At 41.3% G+C, this 21,091-nt stretch overlaps 3 protein-coding genes across 3 annotated transcripts; all 3 read right to left on the bottom strand.

Annotated features, from left to right (window-relative positions):
• Positions 1-26: 26 nt before the first annotated feature.
• On the bottom strand, positions 27-3,147 carry mrps36 (mitochondrial ribosomal protein S36). Its single transcript, XM_018674323.2, has 6 exons — positions 3,049-3,147; positions 2,734-2,868; positions 2,381-2,481; positions 1,193-1,256; positions 721-914; positions 27-289 (listed from the first exon to the last, which is right to left on the bottom strand). Exons 3-6 carry the CDS (start codon positions 2,432-2,434, stop codon positions 272-274), a joined length of 330 nt encoding a protein of 109 aa, XP_018529839.1. The 5' UTR covers positions 2,435-2,481; positions 2,734-2,868; positions 3,049-3,147; the 3' UTR covers positions 27-271.
• Positions 3,148-4,228: 1,081 nt separating this feature from the next.
• On the bottom strand, positions 4,229-8,035 carry LOC108882056 (betaine--homocysteine S-methyltransferase 1). Its single transcript, XM_018674294.2, has 8 exons — positions 7,884-8,035; positions 6,776-6,908; positions 6,531-6,643; positions 6,158-6,349; positions 5,894-6,041; positions 5,192-5,374; positions 4,828-5,053; positions 4,229-4,719 (listed from the first exon to the last, which is right to left on the bottom strand). The coding sequence occupies exons 1-8, from the start codon at positions 7,899-7,901 to the stop codon at positions 4,539-4,541; spliced, it is 1,194 nt and encodes a 397-aa protein (XP_018529810.1). The 5' UTR covers positions 7,902-8,035; the 3' UTR covers positions 4,229-4,538.
• A 275-nt stretch (positions 8,036-8,310) lies between these two features.
• On the bottom strand, positions 8,311-11,102 carry LOC108882050 (betaine--homocysteine S-methyltransferase 1). The gene is made up of 8 exons (XM_018674283.2): positions 10,934-11,102; positions 10,246-10,378; positions 10,011-10,123; positions 9,661-9,852; positions 9,399-9,546; positions 9,115-9,297; positions 8,763-8,991; positions 8,311-8,675 (listed from the first exon to the last, which is right to left on the bottom strand). The coding sequence occupies exons 1-8, from the start codon at positions 10,949-10,951 to the stop codon at positions 8,486-8,488; spliced, it is 1,206 nt and encodes a 401-aa protein (XP_018529799.1). The 5' UTR covers positions 10,952-11,102; the 3' UTR covers positions 8,311-8,485.
• Positions 11,103-21,091: the final 9,989 nt, after the last annotated feature.

Here is a 21,091-nt window from a genome sequence, read left to right as displayed (position 1 = left end):
TACAACAAATGAGGAAAACCAAGAAGCTGTTTTAATGGCTTTAGTATGTGAAATGCAATTGAGATGTCCCTTAGTATGAACTTCTAACAAAAAAAGATTTAACATCTAACAAAATAAACATATATACATTTTAACAGGATTTATGTAATATTTTATTCTACATCATGTCTCATGTGGCATTAGGTTCTCTTGTGCTGAGGAACAAAATTCAAGACACATACATATCACCAACAGATAAGGACTTTGGTTGCAGTAATTGAGTAGTTTCATGTCACTCTGGTCCACCACGCTGTAGCAAAGAAAGAGAAGATTTTTCAGATTACAAATCTGTAAACAAAATTATATTTACCAGTAGGTAAATTACATGAGAGTTCCTCAAACATGACACTGCACATGGACTTTTAGCAATTAGTTGTAAGATGTTCCTAAGGTGAGGAGATGTAGAGTTGCAGGAAACTTGTTTAACTGTTCCTATTATAAATCCATTTGAATTCATTTATGTCAGTGCAAACCAACACTCTGTCTTTCAATCCATTTAATCACATTTTAGTCTTGAAACACACTGAAACATCACACTATGTGCCTATATAATCTATAGGCGTTTAAAGGCCAAAGGTCACTGCAGGTTTATGCATGAGGTTGTAACTGCTTCAAAAGCAAGGTTCAGGCAGGCTACCCCAACCAGTGCATTGTATGTAGGTGGTCAGTTCTACCCCTCACCTGGATGTAGTCCATTTCATCTGCTGACAACGGTCTCCTGCGGTACCTTGCAGGGAGCAGCTGTATAGAGGCCAGGGTGTCTGCCGTGCCAGTGATTGGGGTTAAAGGTACATGAGGTCTTGATAACGGAGGCAGTGAACTGGGTGCATTATGTTCTGGAAGGTTAACTGCTAACATTTTCAGCGCCTCTTGGGCTAGAAAAGGAAGAGGAAAAAAGTAGGTAAAGCCATTCAGGCAAAACCTGACAGATCAGAAATCATCATCACAGTGGAAAACTACAATGGAAGAAAAAATCAATTTGCCAAACTGCTGGAGCTTTGTTGCAACAATCTGAACTTTAACTACTACACCTGGCCAGTTAGACACAAAAATGAGAGAATGCACCACAAAACACAATGGCCAAGAAAATATCTGATACAGTAAAACAGTATATAGGGCATATTTGAACTAAGTCACTTTTTTAAGGACTTACCATTGGGCTTTGGGATCACTTGTCTGTTGGGAAACTTGATCAGTGGAGCATGAGGCCGTACAGCCTGACAAATCACACAATAATTAGACAACTGTGTCATTTAACATTCTGGGTTAGTTAACAGCTCAGTTCATCAAAACCTTAACTGTATTTTCCTTCCTCCAACATGTGGTATCTAACATATCTATGCAGACAGCCTTAGTTTTAGCTGCGGACCATTGATAGCTTTTAAAGCATCTGCCAGCACAGTGTCTGAGAAGCAGGTACCACTAAACAAGTATGCTGGCCAGGAAAATGATACCACAAGGGGTATTAGAGGTAAGTTTCTCTGTGATTTTGGTTTAATGATGGAGCGTCAGATTGTGACAGCAGAGGCAAAAAATGTAGCTATAATTAGTTTGACCTATACTGGTGCTAAAATGACTAATTAATTGATCATCAGAAAACAACTGCTGGACATGTGGCTAATTGGTTAACAGTTCAAGTTATCAAACAAAGATGGTGAAAGTAGCTGGTTTCATTTCACTAATTTATGTTATTGTAAGTTGAGTATATTTGGATTTTGGACTGTTAGTTGGACAGTACAAAGCTAATCTGAAGACAGCACCAGGCCATTATACACTAAACGATCCAGCAACTAGTTGATAAAATAATAATAAGGCGAGTATATAATGAAAATAATCATGAGTAGCAGCCCCAACTCATTCAAACACTGTTTACAGGTTTGCTCGGCTACACGAATACAAAGGTTTGAGCCACAGAACAGGAAAAAATGACTAAGTACTGACTGAATGAGTAACTGTCAACAACGTGTTTTCTGTCCTGTAACTATTTTTAGGTAAATTTCAGCTGTGGACAAAGTTTACTACCTCCTCAGCATATGTAATCAGCCGTGACAGACTGGACTAACGCCGCTGCCAAAACTGTGAAAATGCCACTTCACTATAGCCAGTAAAATGCATTTCTACTTCTGTCTTAACACGATAACATACGTGAAACGATTGAATGTTTTACGGTTTAGCAAGGACATCAACAAGGGTAGAGGATGTGTTACCCTAAAAGGACTCAACATCAGGGCTCAAACAGTAAGAACAACAACAATGAAAAGCGTCGTTTTGCTTTTGTGCTGTTCATCTGAGCATAACACTCACGTATCTAGAGTAATTAAAATTTCAGGGGTAACGTTACCTGGATTGCTCGGGCGGCTGGAGCTGCCATTTTGGAGCTGACTTTGCTCCCCATGACGACCTCAAAGGTTTACTTCCGGTATGAAAAGTTTCCTGTAGTTGCTAAAACACACCACAAGATGGCGATGTTATTAAACCAAACAGTAAAGTCTATACCATAACCATGACATGCAGTGGTCCTGAGGACGCGGTGTGTGGTAATTTTACTGGGGGAAACGTGCCTGTCACAGCATTCAGATGAGAGGTAATAATACCAAACGAAGCTTATTCATATTGACAACGCATATATTTTATACTAATACAAAAATAAATAATTTAACGTTTAAAACTATAGTAATAGTTTATCAGCTGTACCTTAACTCTAGCTGTTTTCACCTCTCTGGTGATTATGGACAGCAGCCGATGGATGTGTTGTCCCAGTGACTGTCCCGCTAGGTCAAATCTCAGGCCATACTACAACCTTATTCCTCCAGGTTGTCAGTTAGCCTCCTGTCATAAAAGGACACACAAAAATAGACAGTGATAGACGTTAATCCGCTACAAAGCAAAACCGGCCGAGGTCCAAAGGGTTTTATTCCTCATAAAGAAAATAAATTGCAAGAATATTGTCTGTAATGTGTGAAAATGTCAATACAGGACTACTGCGCTAAGCAAAGACAAATATCATACCGTATCCTTAATTTCACTCCGCCTTAAAAAAAAAAAAAAGAAAAAGAGGACAACGTGGTCAGATGGTTGAAGCTCGTCCAATCACAGACGCGAAAAGCAGCAGAGATCTTTTATTTGAGAAGATGTGTCACTAGCAAAAAAGGAGGACGTGGTTTGTGTTGCTATTGAACTGTGTTGCCTTTATACTGAAAGGTATTTCTTTTAAAAGACGCTCCAAGATTCCCTGTGATTATGATGTTGGATCAAAAAAGCTTAGAATGATGTAAACTGAATACAGTGGACAAAATAATAACACCCATTGTATAGTGTAATACAACACTAGGCTGAGTAATACCTTTCATGAAGAATAAACTGATATTGAACTGATCTTGTAAAATCAGTGGAGTACTACTTTAATACATAATATAACATCTTGGAACAGAAAATATTGTAGAGCAAGAAATATTTGTTGGTTTGTGGAAACTAAAATTCTGACAACACTTGGAATAAAGGATAGCTTGAAAAAAGACAATTCCAACTTGTTACGATTACTGCTAGCTGTTGGAACATCTCTCCTGCAAGGCTCTTTGTAAATGCAGTCAAATATATGGGCCATGATACACTGCACTGCCATCTACTGGAGTTTTCATTCATTGCACAGTTCTCTACAGCCTTGCAGTGTTATGTTTGTCTTTACTATTCTCTAATTCTGCACTCGTAAATAATACAGCCCATGTCTAACTCTTGAACCACAGATTTGGATTCAGGAAATGTCCAGATTTTTATAGCATGTTGTGAAATTATATAGCACAGACTGCAGAGAGCCACTTTCATTGTGTGTATGTTGTTAAATGTTGCCTGTGCTTGATAAGTTAACAGGTTTATGATTAATCAGACACTTGGCAAGAATACACTGTAAATAATGATAATCATAATCAGATCTGCTACACAGCACACTAATATAGGCAGAATCATTTAATAGTAATTCTCATTATATTAAAGCTTTTTTCTATTTTAATATGTTATAGTCTACTTCAGATTTGTCCATGTATTAATTGTGAATTTCCATTAATAGATTTGACTGTGTGCATGTTGCCATGATCATCAGCTACAGACGATGGCACTAATAAAGCAGAGATAGAAAATACCCCCCAACCTGCTTTCACCCACCCATTCACAAGAAGAAACTACATCTCAACAGTCAAGTAACCAATTCACATTTTATTAGATTTTTTTTTTATTAAAACAAACTGGTCCAGAGTCATGGAAAACAAAAAGGTCCCAATCTTAACATGCGCTGACTCCTAACTTGAGATACCACTGCGGCCTCACATGATCTACAGTTTTACAGTAAACAGATGCACAGAACAGTGCCAGTCTCAAGTGAGGATTCGGCCCCTGACATTACGTTTGTTAGGTGTAGCACTGTTTACAGATGTGTGCACACCACTGTGCAGCATCAGTAGCTCCTGCTGTTTGACTCAGCCGTGCTGCCAGGTCTGAAGACCGACTCAGTGGCTCTTTGACCTGTCGAACAGCTGTTTGAGTTGGTCCTGAGAGGTGGCCTCTTTCTGCTGCATGAGATCAGCGTGGCCCTTGGTAACACCCCAGCCATCAGGGACAGACATGGAGGGACACGTGGGGCGACCAGAGGCTGGCTTCAGGTTCTCCCAGTAGTCACGGCGGGCTCTGAAACAGACAAAAAGACATGTATACTCATTCCTCTACCACTTGCTGGTGCTGAAGAGCCAACATTTAGCTGTGTATTTATTTTATTCACTAGCAGATTAACTTACCTAGGCTCTGACCCAGGGCTTGGTGTGCATCTCCAGACCAGCACCCCAGTTGCCATGTTTCTCTGATGCAGCTGGGAGGAAGCCTCTCTCAAGAGCCAGCTCCTCTGCCACAGCCCTAATGTGATAAGGCTCAAATCCACAGCAGCCACCAATGAAGTGAATGCCAGCATTGTAGGCCTCTCTGGCGTACTTGTGCATGTCCCAGCGGGTCAGAATCCTGGGCTCCAGACCTGACAGAACATTCAGTGTTAAAATAGTATATTTCAGTGTAATGCAGCACTCCAACTGGGGGTATGTATGCATGGAGATTAATTTTATACACAATTAAATTAACTGTAACTTAAATGTATATTATAGTATATTATTACCAAAGGGGAACTCTGGCAGATCGATGAATCCCTGGCAGCTACAGTCAGGGGTGTGGTATGCCAGGGGCTGCACCATGTAGTGAGCCTTCAGCCCAGCCTTCTCCACTCCCTCCTTCATCATCTTGACAGCTTTCACACAGGTCATGGGATCAAAGTGGCAGTTGACTCCAACAATCTGGGCACCTACAGAGGAGCATGCATTGGTGTGAGCTGACTGTTGCAGATAAGCAAAGAGAGAACACAAGTGGGGGAGACAACACTAACTGTGGCTTTGCAGTTGTGGTTGCAAGATTTGGGTTGAATCTATGAGACATTTCAAATTTTGGTTCATTCCTTGCAACAGCCAATCTACTGGACACGGTTTTGGCATGCACTCTGGTCCCAGTTATCAATTCAGAAGACCAGTAGACTACGAACATGTGTATATCATATCTCATGTCCACCATTTAGAAATCTTGCACTTGCTGTCTTAGGAAATACTGCTAAGTCACAGAGGCCATGTGAGGACAAGATGAGATAATATGTGTATAAGTTTAATCTCAAATACCAGGCTTCTCTTACATTTACCTCCAGTAATCATAAACTGGAATTCAAATCACTATTTATGTAATATATTAAGAAAAATGTGTGTCATCCCTTTACAGCTGAGATAGACTAACAAGAAGTTATTTTCATGGGTATATTAAAGAGGACTGTACCCACCAGCTTTGACCAGCTTGACAGCACACTCTGCTGGTGAGACACCGTGCATGTCTCCCTCTGGTCCAATGCACAGAGACGCAGCCACAGGCTTCCCTGTCTCCTTCAGCACCTCCACAGCCCACACGGCCTCTTCAACATGCTCAAAGTACTGCAAGGCACAGATACCAGTCAAACATATGAGACATAAACAAAACTGCTACAGCTAAAAAAAAAGAGGAATGAATTAGCCCCTATGATTAATTGAAAAAAAAAAAAAATCTCTACCTCAGCAATCAGGAAGTCCACATTTTTTTTGATGAACACATCCAGCTGTTTCTTGAAGATGGCCTTCACCTCTGCCTCACTCTTGCAGCTCAGGTAGGATGGAGTCTGAGACACTCCACCGGCAACCAGGGCATCACCCTCATTGGCGACCTCACGGGCCAAATCGCAGGCAGCCTCGTTGATCTGAGCTCCCTGCAGAAAGAAGCCGACTTAAGGTGAAACAAAAGTCAGAATCAAATAGACAACCCATGTTAAACCCGTGTTAAATCATATTATATAAGCATATCTGCTGTTGATGATTGCTTCTACATTCTTTACTCTGGATATGCTGCCTATTCCCTTGAAAGCGGTGTGGTGTCCCAATTTAACTTACAGTGAAAGTGAGCTTGTTGCCTCTGTTCTCCAGTTTGTCATCACTGGCATAGAAGGTGAAGGTCTGCATAACGTTGGCTCCGGCCCTCAGGAACTCCCTGTGCAGCTGACGCACTGGGAATCAAACAAACAGATTGATCATAATCTTAAGTATGACACATAATGCCTAAAGCCTGTAGAGGACAGTGGAGAGGCCATTTTAAGTTGAAATAGAGTATTAAAGTTGGTATAATAGTTTATTCTCACCTGCTTCAGGGTGCTCTGCAGCGGCCTCAGGGGTCCAGGGACCGGCCTTAACGTAGCCTCTCTTCTCCAGGGCAAACACGAAACCTCCATCGCCGATCACAATCTCGCCAGCGTCAAGACGCTCCAAGATTCCCTGTGATTATGATGTTGGATCAAAGAAAGCTTAGAATGATGTAAATTGAATATGATTAGATCAGTCAGCCACTCAGGCTAAAGGGTCTGCAGATTTTACATTCCAAGAACACTTGACAGCAGCTGGTGTAAATTCATATCTATACATTATGCCTTGTGCTCGGTGGTTTCCCAAATTCTGTGCCCACCCTCCACCCTCACCCCACCCCTGTCAGCAAGAAAGCAGCACATGTCTGACAACAGCTGCACTGCTCACAATGACTGATAGATCTGTACATTTTTATTCAGAATACTTGGCTGCCAAAGTAAAATTTAGACCTTGTGGCTGCCTCACTTTAAGAAACCTGCATCTATTACACTTTAAATCCCATGTCTGTAAAATACATTTTCATCCAAGTTCAGTCATAAATTGGAAACTGTTGAGTAAATAACCATCACTGTAATTAATTTGAAATTCACTGCAGTGGTGCTGGACATTTATAGTTATTTATTTATTTAAATTTATGTCATTGAATCTAAGAAAAGCTTCACCTGGCGTGCACTCACATCATGAACTCTCATCAGATTCTCCTTATGATACACCACATTGAGAGTGAGAGGTGCTGAGGAGTTTTCATCAGGACGTTTTTCAAGTCGCTTTTAAAAAAAAAAAAAAAAAACTGAATAGTCGCTTTACTGGTCTTATATCTCCAGGAACAGCTGGAAGCTTCAGTGGTCAGAGAAATGTGACCTGATCTACCAGTTGTGTAGAGGAAGCATTAGGAAGACTGTAGCCCTCTTCCCAGAATACACGCCACAAGAAAACACAACCATAAATATGCAGTATGTCCCTTTAGCAGGCCCCCCCAGTCACCCCAGCGCCCCCAGTCTGGAGCTCAAGAGTCTCTACAAGTAGAGATCACATATAACAACCACTTGTAATTCCCTGCATGAATATTCTTCAGAAAGCACACTTTAGACAAAATTCCACACGTACCTTCTTTCCTGGTGCCATAATCCTACAGCTGTGTGGACCCCTGATTGCTTAGACTTTGAGAGGCTGAAGCGACATTAACGTGGTGCAGAGGGCCACTATAAATCTCTCCGAAGCAGGGGAGGGGTCACAGTAAGAGCTGCTCTGATTGGCAAGGGCCAAGTTACACAACTGCAATGTTTACTCCTTCCCCTCCCCTCTCTAGCTGAATGAGAGTATTGTGTGTGTGCTACTAGTTTGGTCTGGATTAATTATGGTTGTTGGTGTGTTTGTGGGGTTTTTGTTTTATTGACCCTGAATAGAGACATTCTTTGAGAGAGAGAATCACTTCTAAATCAGTGCATATGTGAAATGTCTGACATATTTATAGTTAAAGACACTTTTGCATAAGTTTTTTGTAAGTGGTTTGTGACAACATGTAGCCATAACATTAAGTAACAAAGTCAGGTTTATTGTTTTGGGGTTTACATAGTAATACTCCACAACTGGAGCATCACTGTTACAAGTGCTTTTTTTTAATCTCCAAACTGAACTGGGAAAGACTTCACTCCTTCTCCCCGTCGTCACTCTGCTGTTAATCCAATGCTTTCCTCACGCTGTCTCACTCATGCGGAGGACTTGGCCTTCTTCTGCATCTCCAGCACATGCTTCATTTCCTGGGTGCTGGTGGCCTCTTTATGCTGCAGCAGGTCAGCGTGGCCCTTGGTCACACCCCAGCTTTCCGGTGTGGAAAGGGACGGGCACTTGGGGCGACCGGATGCGGGCATGATATTCTCCCAGTATTCACGACGGGACCTAGGGGAGATAAGGAGATAGGTTTCACACAGAGGAAAATAAAATTGGGTGCATGTCAGTGTTCTGAATATTTTTTGGATGGTTTACCTGGCTCTAACCCAAGGTTTGGTGTGCATCTCCAGACCAGAACCCCACATTCCATGTTTTTCTGTGCCAGGGGGTATTATACCTCTCTCAGGGGACAGCTCCTCTGCCACAGCCCTGATGTGGTAAGGCTCAAACCCACAGCAGCCACCAATGAACCTGATGCCAGCTTGGTAGGCCTCTCTGGCGTACTTGTGCATGTCCCAGCGGGTCAGGATTCTGGGCTCCAGGGCTGAGAGCAGAAGGTAAATGGAACCAAATGTTAAAAGCTGCCAACAGCATCACTATAACACTTGGTAGATGTTTTTTTTTTCTTTTTCCAAAAAATAATAATATATTTTCAACAAAATATTACCAAAGGGGAATTCTGGCAGGTCAATGAATCCCTGACAGTTGCAGTCAGGGGTGTGGAAGGCAAGCGGCTGCACCATGTAGTGAGCCTTCAGCTTGGCCTTCTCTACTCCTTCCTTCATCATCTTAACAGCCTTGACACAGGTCATAGGATCAAAGTGGCAGTTGACTCCAACAATCTGGGCACCTAGAGAACAGGGGGAAATGGTTAATGCCATATAAAATAACACAGCCGACACTTGTACACACAAAAAGTGTGTTATCATGCAGGATTGATCAAATACATACCAGCCTTCACCAGCCTGACAGCGCACTCTCCAGGTGAAACACCATGCATGTCTCCCTCTGGTCCGATGCACAGAGAAGCAGCCACAGGCTTTCCGCTGGTCTTCAGCACTTGCACGGCCCATTCCGCCTCCTCAACGTGCTCAAAGTACTGAAACGACAGAAATATTATACAAAACCACGGTCACCGCTGAGCTTTTATTCACTCCGCTAATCATAGTTCAGATCGGAGTAGTTTTGGCACAACTTGAAAACATGAATCCACCTCAGCAATAAGGAAATCCACGTCCTTCTTCATGAACACTTCCAGTTGTTTCTTGAAGATGGCCTTCACTTCTGTCTCGCTCTTGCAGCTCAGGTAGGATGGAGTCTGAGACACTCCACCAGCTACAAGTGCATCTCCTTCGTTGGCAACTTCCCGTGCCAGGTCGCAGGCTGCCTCGTTGACTTGTGCCCCCTGAAACAATGAGGCAGGTGATGAGTGTGTGGATGATCATGCTCTGTACAATACATGTTGTGTTTATTGATAAATCCATGACCATCAAGTGGTAGATTGAAATTTGTAAGGTCTGTACAGTGTTGCTCGTGTTGGCTGTGCGACAGTTGGATACTCACAGTGATTCTCAGTACTTGACCCCTGTTCTCCAGTTTGTCATCACTGGCATAGAATGTAAATGCCTGCATGACATTAGATCCTGCCCTCAGGAACTCCCTGTGCAGCTGTCGCACTGATGGAAAAACACAGATTTGTCATGTGAAAGTTAAAGCCCTGTGATTTTAGGTGTGTGCATCCTCTTTCTGGACCAGATGGAGATTTGGATACAATATGTGTGTGCGCTGTCTGTCTTACCAGCCTCAGGATGTGTGACAGTAGCCTCGGGAGTCCATGGCCCGGCCTTTACGTATCCCCTCTTTTCCAGAGCGAACACAAAACCTCCATCGCCAATCACCACCTCCCCAGCATTCAGACGTTCAAGGATACCCTATAGAAACAGAGGGATCCATCAACACACTTAAACTGTGCGCTACAGTGAATGGAAAATAAGCTTCATGATATTTTTTTTTAGCTCATTTAGTATCTTTAAAAATAATAAGAGTGAAGAGGGCAACAACAGACAATATTTATGAGCAGTAAAGATAACATGAGAGCACAGGTTTATATATATTTATCTATTTATATTACAGTGCCATTGATAAATTGACACATGTCAATGTGTGCAATTAAAATTTTATGATTCTGTATGTTTATGTGAAGCTGAAGTTCAGGTACAAAGGTGCAAAGATAAAAGCAGTTTTAGCTCGAGAGTCTCCAGCATTGACCGCTTCAGTCTGGCTATTTCACAAACCACATGCATAAAACCTGCACTGACAACATTTTCCTTACAACACCACAGTCCATTGACCAAGAAGACAACTACGACCTAATCACGTTACATGATGTTACAGCCCTGCATAATGCCTCAAGAAAATCTCTGACCTCTGCAGATCTACATATAAGTAATGCCTGTGCAGTATTGTCTGCAGAATGGTTATTTTACCTTCTTGACAGGTGCCATCTCTTTTTCCCAGTTTCAGTTGCAGCACTAAGTACTTGGTAACAGTGAACCCCTCTTTTCACCTGAAGAGTGCTGAGAGTTGCTGCTCACCAGTTTTATACTGCTGAATGAATATGGGAGGATTTCATTTTGGTGCCAAATCCACGTCTAATTTCCACGTCTGTTTGGACATTGTGCAACAAAGTCTGGCTCAGAGATCAATGAAGATGACATGGGTTGTAACAGTTGGTTCAGGTAAGACAGGGACGTGTATTTTGTTACAGAGAGAGAGATCTGTCTGTTTAATGATTATATTACCACTCTGGCCAATAATATCTCTAGTTTAACATTAACTTGCCTCCAAAACAATTTGTGTTTTGCTGTAAACTACTGTTTGGCAAACTGTGGGCCACAGTAGAGTAACACTTACAAGAAGGTTCCGGGGTTAGTTTAACAGACCAGAGCATCTTTATTATGTAACCAGTGCTGTTCTGCATTTGACACAGAGTTTACTCTGAGTAGCTTCCTGCAGTTTAGCTCCACCATTAGAATGTTTGCACATGTTCGCAACCTCATTTTTAATTAATTAAACCAGCTCTTTAAAGTGTTTACCTTCTTCAAGGTCTTGACACTGAAATGTCTTCACAAACTTGCAGTGCCCTCACAGTTGGAACCTTCTGCAAAAGCCTGAGGAGTTAAGCTTGTATGTCCAATGGCTGACATTTGTGTTGAGACACAAGACTGATAAGACTGGTGAGGCCTTCAACTCAAGCCTCAGTGTAATGTGTGGTGATTGACTGTAACTTCCTTGTGTTACAGCTCTAATTGCAATTCTGAAGATTTATTAACAGAGCAGAAAGATTTTGTTTTGATGATCAGTGAATTATTTAAGTAGACCTTTAAGCAAAATTGATGGTTGCAGCCTTTCAGTTGTGAGAATCTGCTGTCAACTTGTCCCACACTGTGGTGAAATGTTATTGTTGGTAAAATGAAATGATGATGTCACTTTAGGCTCTGGGACATTGTGATGAACATTTTAAACATCTTTTCTACAATATTCAACATATTCAATCTCAGCTGATTTGGCGATTTGTTAAGAAAATAATCAGAGCAGAGTAATCGATAATGACAGTAATCATTGCTGATCTTGACGGACATGTTTTAAAAATCTCAGTCAAGCTCAGAACCAGACCCCTGCTAGAGCTGATCGTTTTATATTGTATGACAGAAACCAGCATTACTCTGGATTTAAAAACCACTGCTGCATGTAGATCATTGCATTTATCCAGGTTAACCAGTAACACCTTCATAGCTGTCCTTTTTTCCCCCCACACACTGCACACAGACACACATTAAAATACGTCCAAACACACACACCCACACACATAAGGGGATGTTGACCTTCGGCAGAGTGGTGGTGTGTAGTTCTGTCAGCTCTGGGTCTATCCAGTTTCAGGGGGAATGTTACAGATAGGCCTCCCTAAGGTGTTTATCAACAGAGTCAAAGTTCAGAAAAACGCCTCCAATCTATAGTTCACCATAGGATTTCATCAGTTTGTATTAGAGCTGCACAGATCCCCTTTGTTGTGCAAAGAGGGCTGCTGTGTTACATGTCCCAAAAATGGATTCTGGCACTAGTTTGTAAATATGCTGTCCATTTTAACTTAGCTCTAACTCACTGGTTGGTCATATCCCATTTGTTTAGTCCATGTAAAAACATGTAGTGTAAAAGCAACGAAACTGACTACTTTTTGGTGGGACACAGTGACTTCCACAGTCTAAGAAGCGCACAGAGTGTTTTTTGTACAGACTAAAGAAATGAGAGCTAACATTTCATTCAATTCATGAGCTAAAGACAGAGCCAGAAAAGTTGTCTTTCTCCAGGCTTCATGCTAAGCCAAACTAACCATCTCTTGGCTTTCCATTCATATGAGAGATATGCGAGTGGCATTAAAGAAAGTGTATGAGTGCATTTCCCACAATGTCTAACTATGCCTTTTAGCCAACTGACATGTTTATACGTATGTTCCATATCTGGGTAAAAACAGGCTCTCAGACTGGGAATCTGTGCCCTTCACCATGTTAATGGTCTTGTAGCCTTGTGGGAAGGTGAAGCCTGTATGAATACTACCCAGTCATTCAGAAAACAAAAAATAGTTTCTCCCCGAGGGCAACTTAAATGTGTTTAAAGAGGAGTGGTGTGTTTACTATAAGGTGTAGTAGTCACATGTGGCGCACATGGCCTCTTTGGTAAGCGTTTGTCCACATGTTTGCGAGTGTGTGCATGTGCATTTATGTGTGAGAGCAGAAATAGCTCTAATGTGTCAAGTGTCACTGAAATGCTGAGCCAGGTGGCAGATCTCCACAGCAGAGGAGACCCTAAATTCCAAGTGCACACTGAACCACGACCCTGTTCTGAAAAGAGCTCCAAATGCACCAAGGAGAGCACTGCTCAGCATGCCCACTGCCCACATTACATCATGTTGACTGACCTAATGGCTTATGTAACACACAATAAAGAGACCAAAGAAGCATGGAATGATAAATGGTTTTTATAAAATGTGCTTTTTTTCTTCCACTGATCGTGATCTTCTTTTGGATTTCTTTCCACATCTTCTTCATTGATTGTCTTCCATTGCGGCTCCTCCTCTCTTCTCCTTCTGTGTCAGAGGCGTCTCTGAAGCCATACCAAGAGTTACTACATCATGTGAAGTTACATCATAGATTCAGTTCTATGAAGTCTATTTAAATGGTGTATATCTACCATATCCCATTTCCTCAGAGTTATTCCAGCTATTCCAGCTGAAGTATCAGGCTTTGACCAGCAGCTGTACTGAATGACATTTTCTCTGTGCAGCCACAACTAGTTCCCGCAGGCTGAGGCTGGAATTGAGGCCATCCATGCAGTTGCAAAGAAGCCATGGGAGGAGGAGAAGGAGAGGGGATTCAGGGGTGGTGTGAGGTGGTGTCAGGGGGGAGGACTCTCCACAGTGTGTGTTTGCTAGAGCTGGAATCGCTGAAGTTGTGAGGACAGGGAGAGAGAAGCTGGCTGGGAAAAAGGCCAGATTTGAGGCATGAGAGTAGAAGAAGAAGGTGAAGAAGTTTGGAAGCTCGGTTCTTTCTGTGGGGAAACACGTTTGTAATGGGAATAACCTGGACTGACACTGATAAAGTTGTGGTTAACTATTGACTCCTAGCAAACTGATAAAGTGTTGGACTTGTCACATGCTCTTGTAGCCAGGTGGCAACAGAAACAGAGCAGAGAAAAATTGCCTCAAATCGTTGCTCTTGAGAAATTATGTTTTTGCATTGCAAGTTATGGTAAAGTGTGTGTGTGTGAAGATCATTGACAATCATACCCACTTTCTTCAGTCTGCAGCTATACTATATGTCACTGGCCGTTGATGTTTTTGGCCTGAGTTTGTCTATGTGTGTGTGGAGCTAAGCCAGAAAACTAAAAATCATGTGAATCAGAGCCTGTGGAGTCGACACCAAGTTACCTCCTGATGTCTTTTCTCCCTGTAATCTTCACATGTGGTCTGTTTTTTGTGTTGCTTCACTCTCTGCTCTCCTGTTTTAGAGGGGCTCCCCATGCCACTGCAGCCCCCTGTTTACCTCCACCCCTTCCTCCGGTCCAATCACAGCTCAAGTTGAAGAAGACTTTCTGCTGAAACCGTCCATTCTTTGTGGATTTGTGGGCCACAGAATGGGAGATAGAGAGAGAGAGAGAGACACTGAGTGAGTGAGTGAGTGAGTGAGAGAAAGAGGGAGCGAACCCTATGACCTACTAAACTTGCCGGTATCTTTATAGACTTGTTTCTTATCTCTCTTATGTTGCATAAAGGCGCTGGTTCTAAGAAATTGTATCTGGCTACAATACACTCATCATGATGCGCTTCTCTTCTCAAAATTTGTAAAATTGACTTAACAAGAAGGTGGTTAAAAAATGATACAATGTAATACTGCTTTGAGACACAAGAGGGCACAAGAGTACATTTTCCTCAGTGGCTTGTAGTGCAGTGGCATTCTCTCATGTGCGGTCAAGGAAACTGATACCTGAATAAATAAATAAAGTTGGGAAACAAAACAGTACAGATTATCCCATATGATGCGTTGGTGCTTTCCACCTCCATCATCGAAACATGAACTGAGGAAACGTATAGTAAAACGGTGTTTGTACCTTTTAGCTCTGAAGCTGTTCTGCAGGCTTTTCCCTCTAATTTGTCGGGAATCTGGACAGAAAAATGACTCTGTGAAGAATCAAATTCTCAAGTGTGTCAACAGTACCGGACAGGGGAAACTGTTCAGTGCAGAGCTGTGAAAAAAATGCTTAAGTGCTTAAGTCTCTGCACAAGTGCTGGCACTAATAGGCATGAGGAACGCAAATAGGCCTGGACAAGTGGCTACTCAGAAATGCAATGTGCTTCATGTGTGGCGCTACTCTCAGCAGCCAAGCTTGAAGTCTTCCTTCTGCCTGCATTTGTGTCTGCATTTGTGCAGTATATAAAAAAACGTGCTTTCACCTCCCTGCATTTAGATTTCTCAGTATTTGTATTATAATATCAGCTGTAAGAAAACTAAATTACTTAATGTTAATTTGGTGAATACAGCAACAGTAGCTGCTTCACAGCGAGTGAACATCAATTTTGTGACACACCAAAAGTAAAGAGAAGGATGATTTGAACCTCATACCACTGTAATAAAGCAGGTGCACTGCTTTTCATTACCTACTTCTTTTTATTACCTCTTGGCACTGTAATTATTTTCTCTATAGAGGGATTACAGTAACTTATCTATGAACTGCTCTCTCTAATCTCACCATAAAGTCTCACAGAGTGACTCCACACTGAAAAAACTACAGCCTGCCATTACTTGAAAGGAGACTCATCATATAGAAGCCCATATGGTGATTCCTTAGTATGGAAATCATTATGTACATGTATTTTAAATGGCATAAAATCAACAGCTGTAAGATTATGAAAAGCATTCCTGAGGAATGACCCTCCTCAAATATCAGACTGAGTTAGCTGGTGTGTGTTGTTTCTCCTTTGTTTGTTAGCAACCGCAGATGTGTTGTCCAAACACAGTTGATGCAGGCACCTGCATCCAAGAGTTATAGTTATTTTGGCAAAACAAACATCAGTGAAACACTGTTGATGTTAGTTAGGTCTGAATGCTTAATGTGATTTTACGAGAATGAGTCAGGAGATGCTGCTGTGTTTCAGGTCATTCCTTGTGTCAGCAGGTTGATTAATATATTGAGATTAGTAGAACAGGGTTTGTCAGATAAATAAAAACTGGATACGCAAAGAATCTAAATATTTGTAAAGTAGATGGTGAGCCAAAGTGCTGAAACACACCATATAAGATCATCTCTGGTTTACGTATTTGTGTGCACATTCATGAGTCATACACAGATTGAATAGCCCTGATGTTTTTGTTTCTTAGATGAAATGAGGTACAGCTTCATTATCCATCAGGGTGAAATGTGTCTTTGGCCACAGCAGAAACACCAGAACTTTTTCTCTCTCACAAAATCATGACTTTACTCATAATTGCCTTGTCTGAGCAGGGTCTGTTTGAGTGACCTAACTCATGTGTAATTTTCTCCTTTGCCATGTTTTTTGTGGTCCAAAGTCTTGTGTCACCTCTTTGTCATACCTTATTTCTGTCTCATGTGCTCCCTGGTATGATCTCATTTCCAACATCAAACTGTATCTTGCTGGGAAATCCCCCCCAAAACAGAAATGGAGATGATGAATTCTCCTTTTTTTAAAAATGCCAGGTCTGACCACACTGCTGCCTACTGTATGTTTATGTTTACCTCACTGCACTGAGGCATTTTAACCCCTAATTAACTGGATTCTTTCTTCAAAGACTGGCAATATGTGTGTGTGTCTGTGTGTGTGAGCTTAACATGAACACGAGCTTCAGGTATTTTTTAAAGGAAAATAAAGTTCAATTTTGGTTTACAAAATAAATTAATTAATTTAAAAAATACTGAATGAAAATGAACCTGTTTTGTCATAATGATTATTTAGTGTTACTTTGTTGATATTCAAGATCTCATGTATGCTATTGAGGTCAAGCTTCAGGCGAAGGCCTTGAATCAAAATGTGTAATTTAATCTCCTTTATACATATGATTCCTAACCATTTGTTTTGTGAACCCTGAAAATACAACTGTGTCTCCTTGTGAACCCCAGTTTTCTTTCTCTTGTCCTCAAATTTACCTTGTGACCCACTGGAGGGTTTTCCACTGTTTTATGCTATAAGATATACGTGTTTATTTCAAAGGTTTTAAGCATTCTGAAAACTCAATAAGTATTTAAATTTATATGAATGCTTAATATGAAATTACTCAATAACTTCAAATACACCCACAATTATTAAGTAAAGCATTATGACTTTTAACTGCTTTGTTCACCCATGCAGTCAAAATACAAAGCCCTTCTTCACACAGAGGCTGCTTCTTTTTGGAAACTGTTGGATTTTGTGGCATCTGGCTGTGAGGTTGCAGATTGCAACCAACGGAATATCCCCTCCCCTCACCCCATCCTTTGCAAGTGTGTAGGAGAACCTGTTGACACCTTCAGGTAACGTAAGGTTTGTCCACTTTGGGCTACCATGCAGTGCAACATGGGAGCCTCCATCAAAGAAGACTCCCTCCTTATTTAGATATGAAGGGCTTAATTTAACCTGATGAAAACACCATGATTCTCTGTTTCAGGTGATTATACACTAATGAAAACATAATTGTGAATGTTATGTTCCAGTTCTGTCAATAGATTCTACGCACTGCTCCTTTAAATAAATTCACATCTTTGTTTTAAAATTCCAACATGATTTGTCTATTGGTAGTTTTAGAACCATTGCAGCCATATAATTAAGGCCCTAGTGCAATTAACACAATTATACCAGCCCTAATTCTCTCTCTCTGTGTCTCTCTCTCTCTCTCACACACACAAACATATCAACACATGCAGCAGGAATGGCATCATGGCATACAGTCATTTCTGCACAGAGCGTAAATTCCTCCCCACAGCCACTAACCATCGAACCCAATCATCTCTCCCAGTGTCTCATAAGTCCTGTCTGCGTTTCCCATGGAGTAGCCCTGCAGCCAAGAACATCCTCCGTCCTCTGAGACCAGAGCGCCATCAAGACCACACTTAATCTATTTACAGACTTCTCTGCCTCCCACAGTGTTCTCACCAGGACAACACACACACAGACAGATCTGGTGTGGAAAGAGGAAGTCCTGAAAGTCAGGGCGGACCAAATGACACAGTGGCCCAGCCGCAGTGAAGAAGTTAGGCACCGTGTGAGCGAGGAGAGAAACAGTAGAGTATGAAGTTTGAAGGCTGTAAAGAATGTCAGAAGGGCGGCGTGAAGGGCCACACTTATCAAACTCCCACTGCAGCATCCCAGGGAAGAAATGAGGGCTGGTGTTAACAGGCTGGGAAGACGAGTGAGGTTTTCTAAATGGCTTGTACAAAATAACAGAAACAGCTTGCAGTGGGAATGCAGTAAATACCAGTGTGGTGAAGCTCAACTTGCATAGTCACAAACAGACTAAAAAAAATTCATAATGACGCATGTCAGACACATAAAAAGTGAAGTGGTCCAGTGGTCACAAGTAGGTCCTTACCAGTGCTTACACTTCATGGGATCTCTGATTGTCTCAACAAAAACTATACAGGATGAGCTTTACCAAACTGTTATTTACTGCAGACATTTTGGAGTGTATTGTAAAATATTTATGCAATTCCCCCTCCCCTACAGACCATATGTGTACTTAAAGAATGTGTGGGGGAAAAATGATGAGAAGGTTGGAGATAGTTGTAGAACAAGCTGTGTGATCTGATGAGATTTTGGCCATTTTTGCCAAAAAAAAAAAAAAAAATTCAAACAGTGAGGAAATATGGGTGTAAATATGGCCCTGGTTACCACACACGCTGCCTTCACTCACAGTACAGTGTGTTTTCTCAACATAATTCCCCATTGGCTGTGACATGTTTTTGAGATTTAGATGCATATTCTCTGTCAGAAAATCTAAACAAAGAGACTGAAGACACCAAGCTGGACTTGTGCAAAACCTCATAAGGACAGGGCTCGGAGGTTCCCTCCAACAGATTACTTTCTCTCGTAAAAATTTAGTCAATAGGCATGCCATAGGAACTGAACCTAAGCTAGTGTAGATCTCGCTTGTGACATTTAAGGTGTCACTGGTACATCTGTAGCTTGCTTTTCATAAGGCATAAAAGACATGTACATGAAACATATGGCATAGGGAGTCTAAACAGGTGCTTATGATTTATTTAAATGCAAAAAAATGACAAGTTAAGTTTCTTTTTACTCTAGTTTTGGAGTCTGATTTCAGGCAAATCCTGTATCCTCAGCTACCAGAGATGAGATGCTGCTTCTTCATGTTTTGTTTGGACTAAGGAACTGTTACCTGCCTTTTACCTGGTTATCTGAGACTGATATTAGGAGATAATCAAGACAATCACATGTATTTTTTTTTTTTTTTTACCAAACTTACACACAAACAGGACTACTTTAAACATTACACATCAGAAGCCAGTACCAAGACCCAAGAAAGCTCTATTATTTCAGTCCTGCATCAAATTAAAGCATGAACATGTTTTTCCAAACCTGTCTGTAAGTGATCCCTCTGTTACTTGGTATGTTGAGACTCAAGTGACTCTTGAACACAATTGTGCAAGGCCTACATTAATCCACGTGGACTTCCTCCAGCAATTCATCACCGTCACCAGCTAACATTGCTTACAAGCCACACAATCCTTCAAAACACGGAGTTGGGGCCCAGTGTCATTCACTGTTCCCAGCTGCAGTGTACTGGCCCTCCCTGAAATTTTCATATGGTCCCAGTGTGACAGTCTTCCCTGAGTTTGTCACAGTTCCACAGACCACAATGTAATAAGTGTGGTTTATGTCTCCAGCTCAGCTCCCTGAGTGAGAAGAGAGGAAAGAACACAGTTTCTTCTTCTCGACAGGCGGAGACACAGCATGCAGAGGAAAGCTTATGATGTGAAATCTTTATTGGAGCCTTCAAGAAAACAATGGAAGGTGGCTCTTTAATTATGTTAAACAACACATACATATAATTAGAGCTATTAAGTCAAGATTAAGTTTCAGGCATTCCTGAGGCAATTGTAAGTCAATTTGGTAAATATGTTTTTTCTCATTCTTGCATAGAGCTCTATGAGACAGTCAATACCATTCTAATGTCTGTATGACGCTACAGCCAGCAGCTGGTTAGCTTAACTTAGCTCAAACAGGGGGAAACAGCTTAGCCTGGTCTTCAGCAAAACTCTTCTCTCATGGACTAACTCTTGGCAAGAGAGCAAATAGGTGAATTCCCCAAAAATAACAAACTAGATCCAAGTAAAGCCACAAATCGTCATAAGCAAACTGCAAGTCAGTTGTAATCTTTCAGGTGTCTGAATGTGGTCCATTAAATACACAGTTCTTCAACACATTTCTATCACAGTTGTTTTACCAGTTTTTTTTTTTTCTTTAAAGACTTCAAGTTTTTATTCAAGTGAAGCCATCATTGTTCTGAGATTATACCTGGCCAAAAATAGATCTTCACTTTCAAAACTTAGAGTCAAATCCTTATTATTTCAGGCTAACTCAAGTCCATGTGTCAAATCTGCAGCTCTGACACCAGTCAGTGTCAGTATGCCTACAACACAGGAAAATATAGACTCACTCAAAATTATTCCCATTAAAAAAATACCACTCCATTTCATGTAAAATGATTCCAAAAATTTTATCTCAAAAGTAATTGTTAGATATTTAATATTCTTATATTCCATGTTATCTTTCTGTGTGAGTGTAACCTATTTATGTCCAAAAGCTTTGAGAAAATGCGTTGATCCGCTGTGGAAATGTGGTGTTCGTAAAAGACATTTCAGGAAAAGGGAAAACTAGAAATCTAGTTTCAAAACTCGCATTACACAGACAAAAGAAAAAGCTAAAACGAAAGCGACGCTCGATTATTGGAGGGGTTCAAAGGAAGGGAAGTGGCGAAATCCAGACACTCATCATCATCTTCACAACTTTTCTTCTTCTCCTCATTCTCTCGGCCCAACGTGCGGTGGGGGAGGGGAAAGGGGGAGTGTGTTGGTGGGGG

Source organism: Lates calcarifer, linkage group LG13, assembly GCF_001640805.2.
Source record: "Lates calcarifer isolate ASB-BC8 linkage group LG13, TLL_Latcal_v3, whole genome shotgun sequence".
Classification (NCBI taxonomy): domain Eukaryota; kingdom Metazoa; phylum Chordata; class Actinopteri; family Centropomidae; genus Lates; species Lates calcarifer.
Note: the sequence above shows the minus strand (reverse complement) of the source record. Positions and strands in the feature narration are given on the sequence as shown.

What these genes read in the sequence shown, in the direction of transcription:
- mrps36 (XM_018674323.2), bottom strand. Translation starts at nt 2,434, where the DNA reads ATGGGGAGCAAAGTCAGCTCCAAAATGGCAGCTCCAGCCGCCCGAGCA. An exon ending in CAGCCGCCCGAGCAATCCAG is followed by an intron (nt 1,257 to 2,380) that starts GTAACGTTACCC and finishes GTGATTTGTCAG; the next exon opens with GCTGTACGGCCTCATGCTCC. An exon ending in AGTGATCCCAAAGCCCAATG is followed by an intron (nt 915 to 1,192) that starts GTAAGTCCTTAA and finishes TTCCTTTTCTAG; the next exon opens with CCCAAGAGGCGCTGAAAATG.
- LOC108882056 (XM_018674294.2), bottom strand. An exon ending in TGCAGAGCACCCTGAAGCAG is followed by an intron (nt 6,644 to 6,775) that starts GTGAGAATAAAC and finishes TTTGATTCCCAG; the next exon opens with TGCGTCAGCTGCACAGGGAG. An exon ending in TCTGCCAGAGTTCCCCTTTG is followed by an intron (nt 5,054 to 5,191) that starts GTAATAATATAC and finishes ATGTTCTGTCAG; the next exon opens with GTCTGGAGCCCAGGATTCTG.
- LOC108882050 (XM_018674283.2), bottom strand. An exon ending in GTCAAGTACTGAGAATCACT is followed by an intron (nt 9,853 to 10,010) that starts GTGAGTATCCAA and finishes TCATTGTTTCAG; the next exon opens with GGGGCACAAGTCAACGAGGC. An exon ending in AAACCTTGGGTTAGAGCCAG is followed by an intron (nt 8,676 to 8,762) that starts GTAAACCATCCA and finishes TATCTCCCCTAG; the next exon opens with GTCCCGTCGTGAATACTGGG.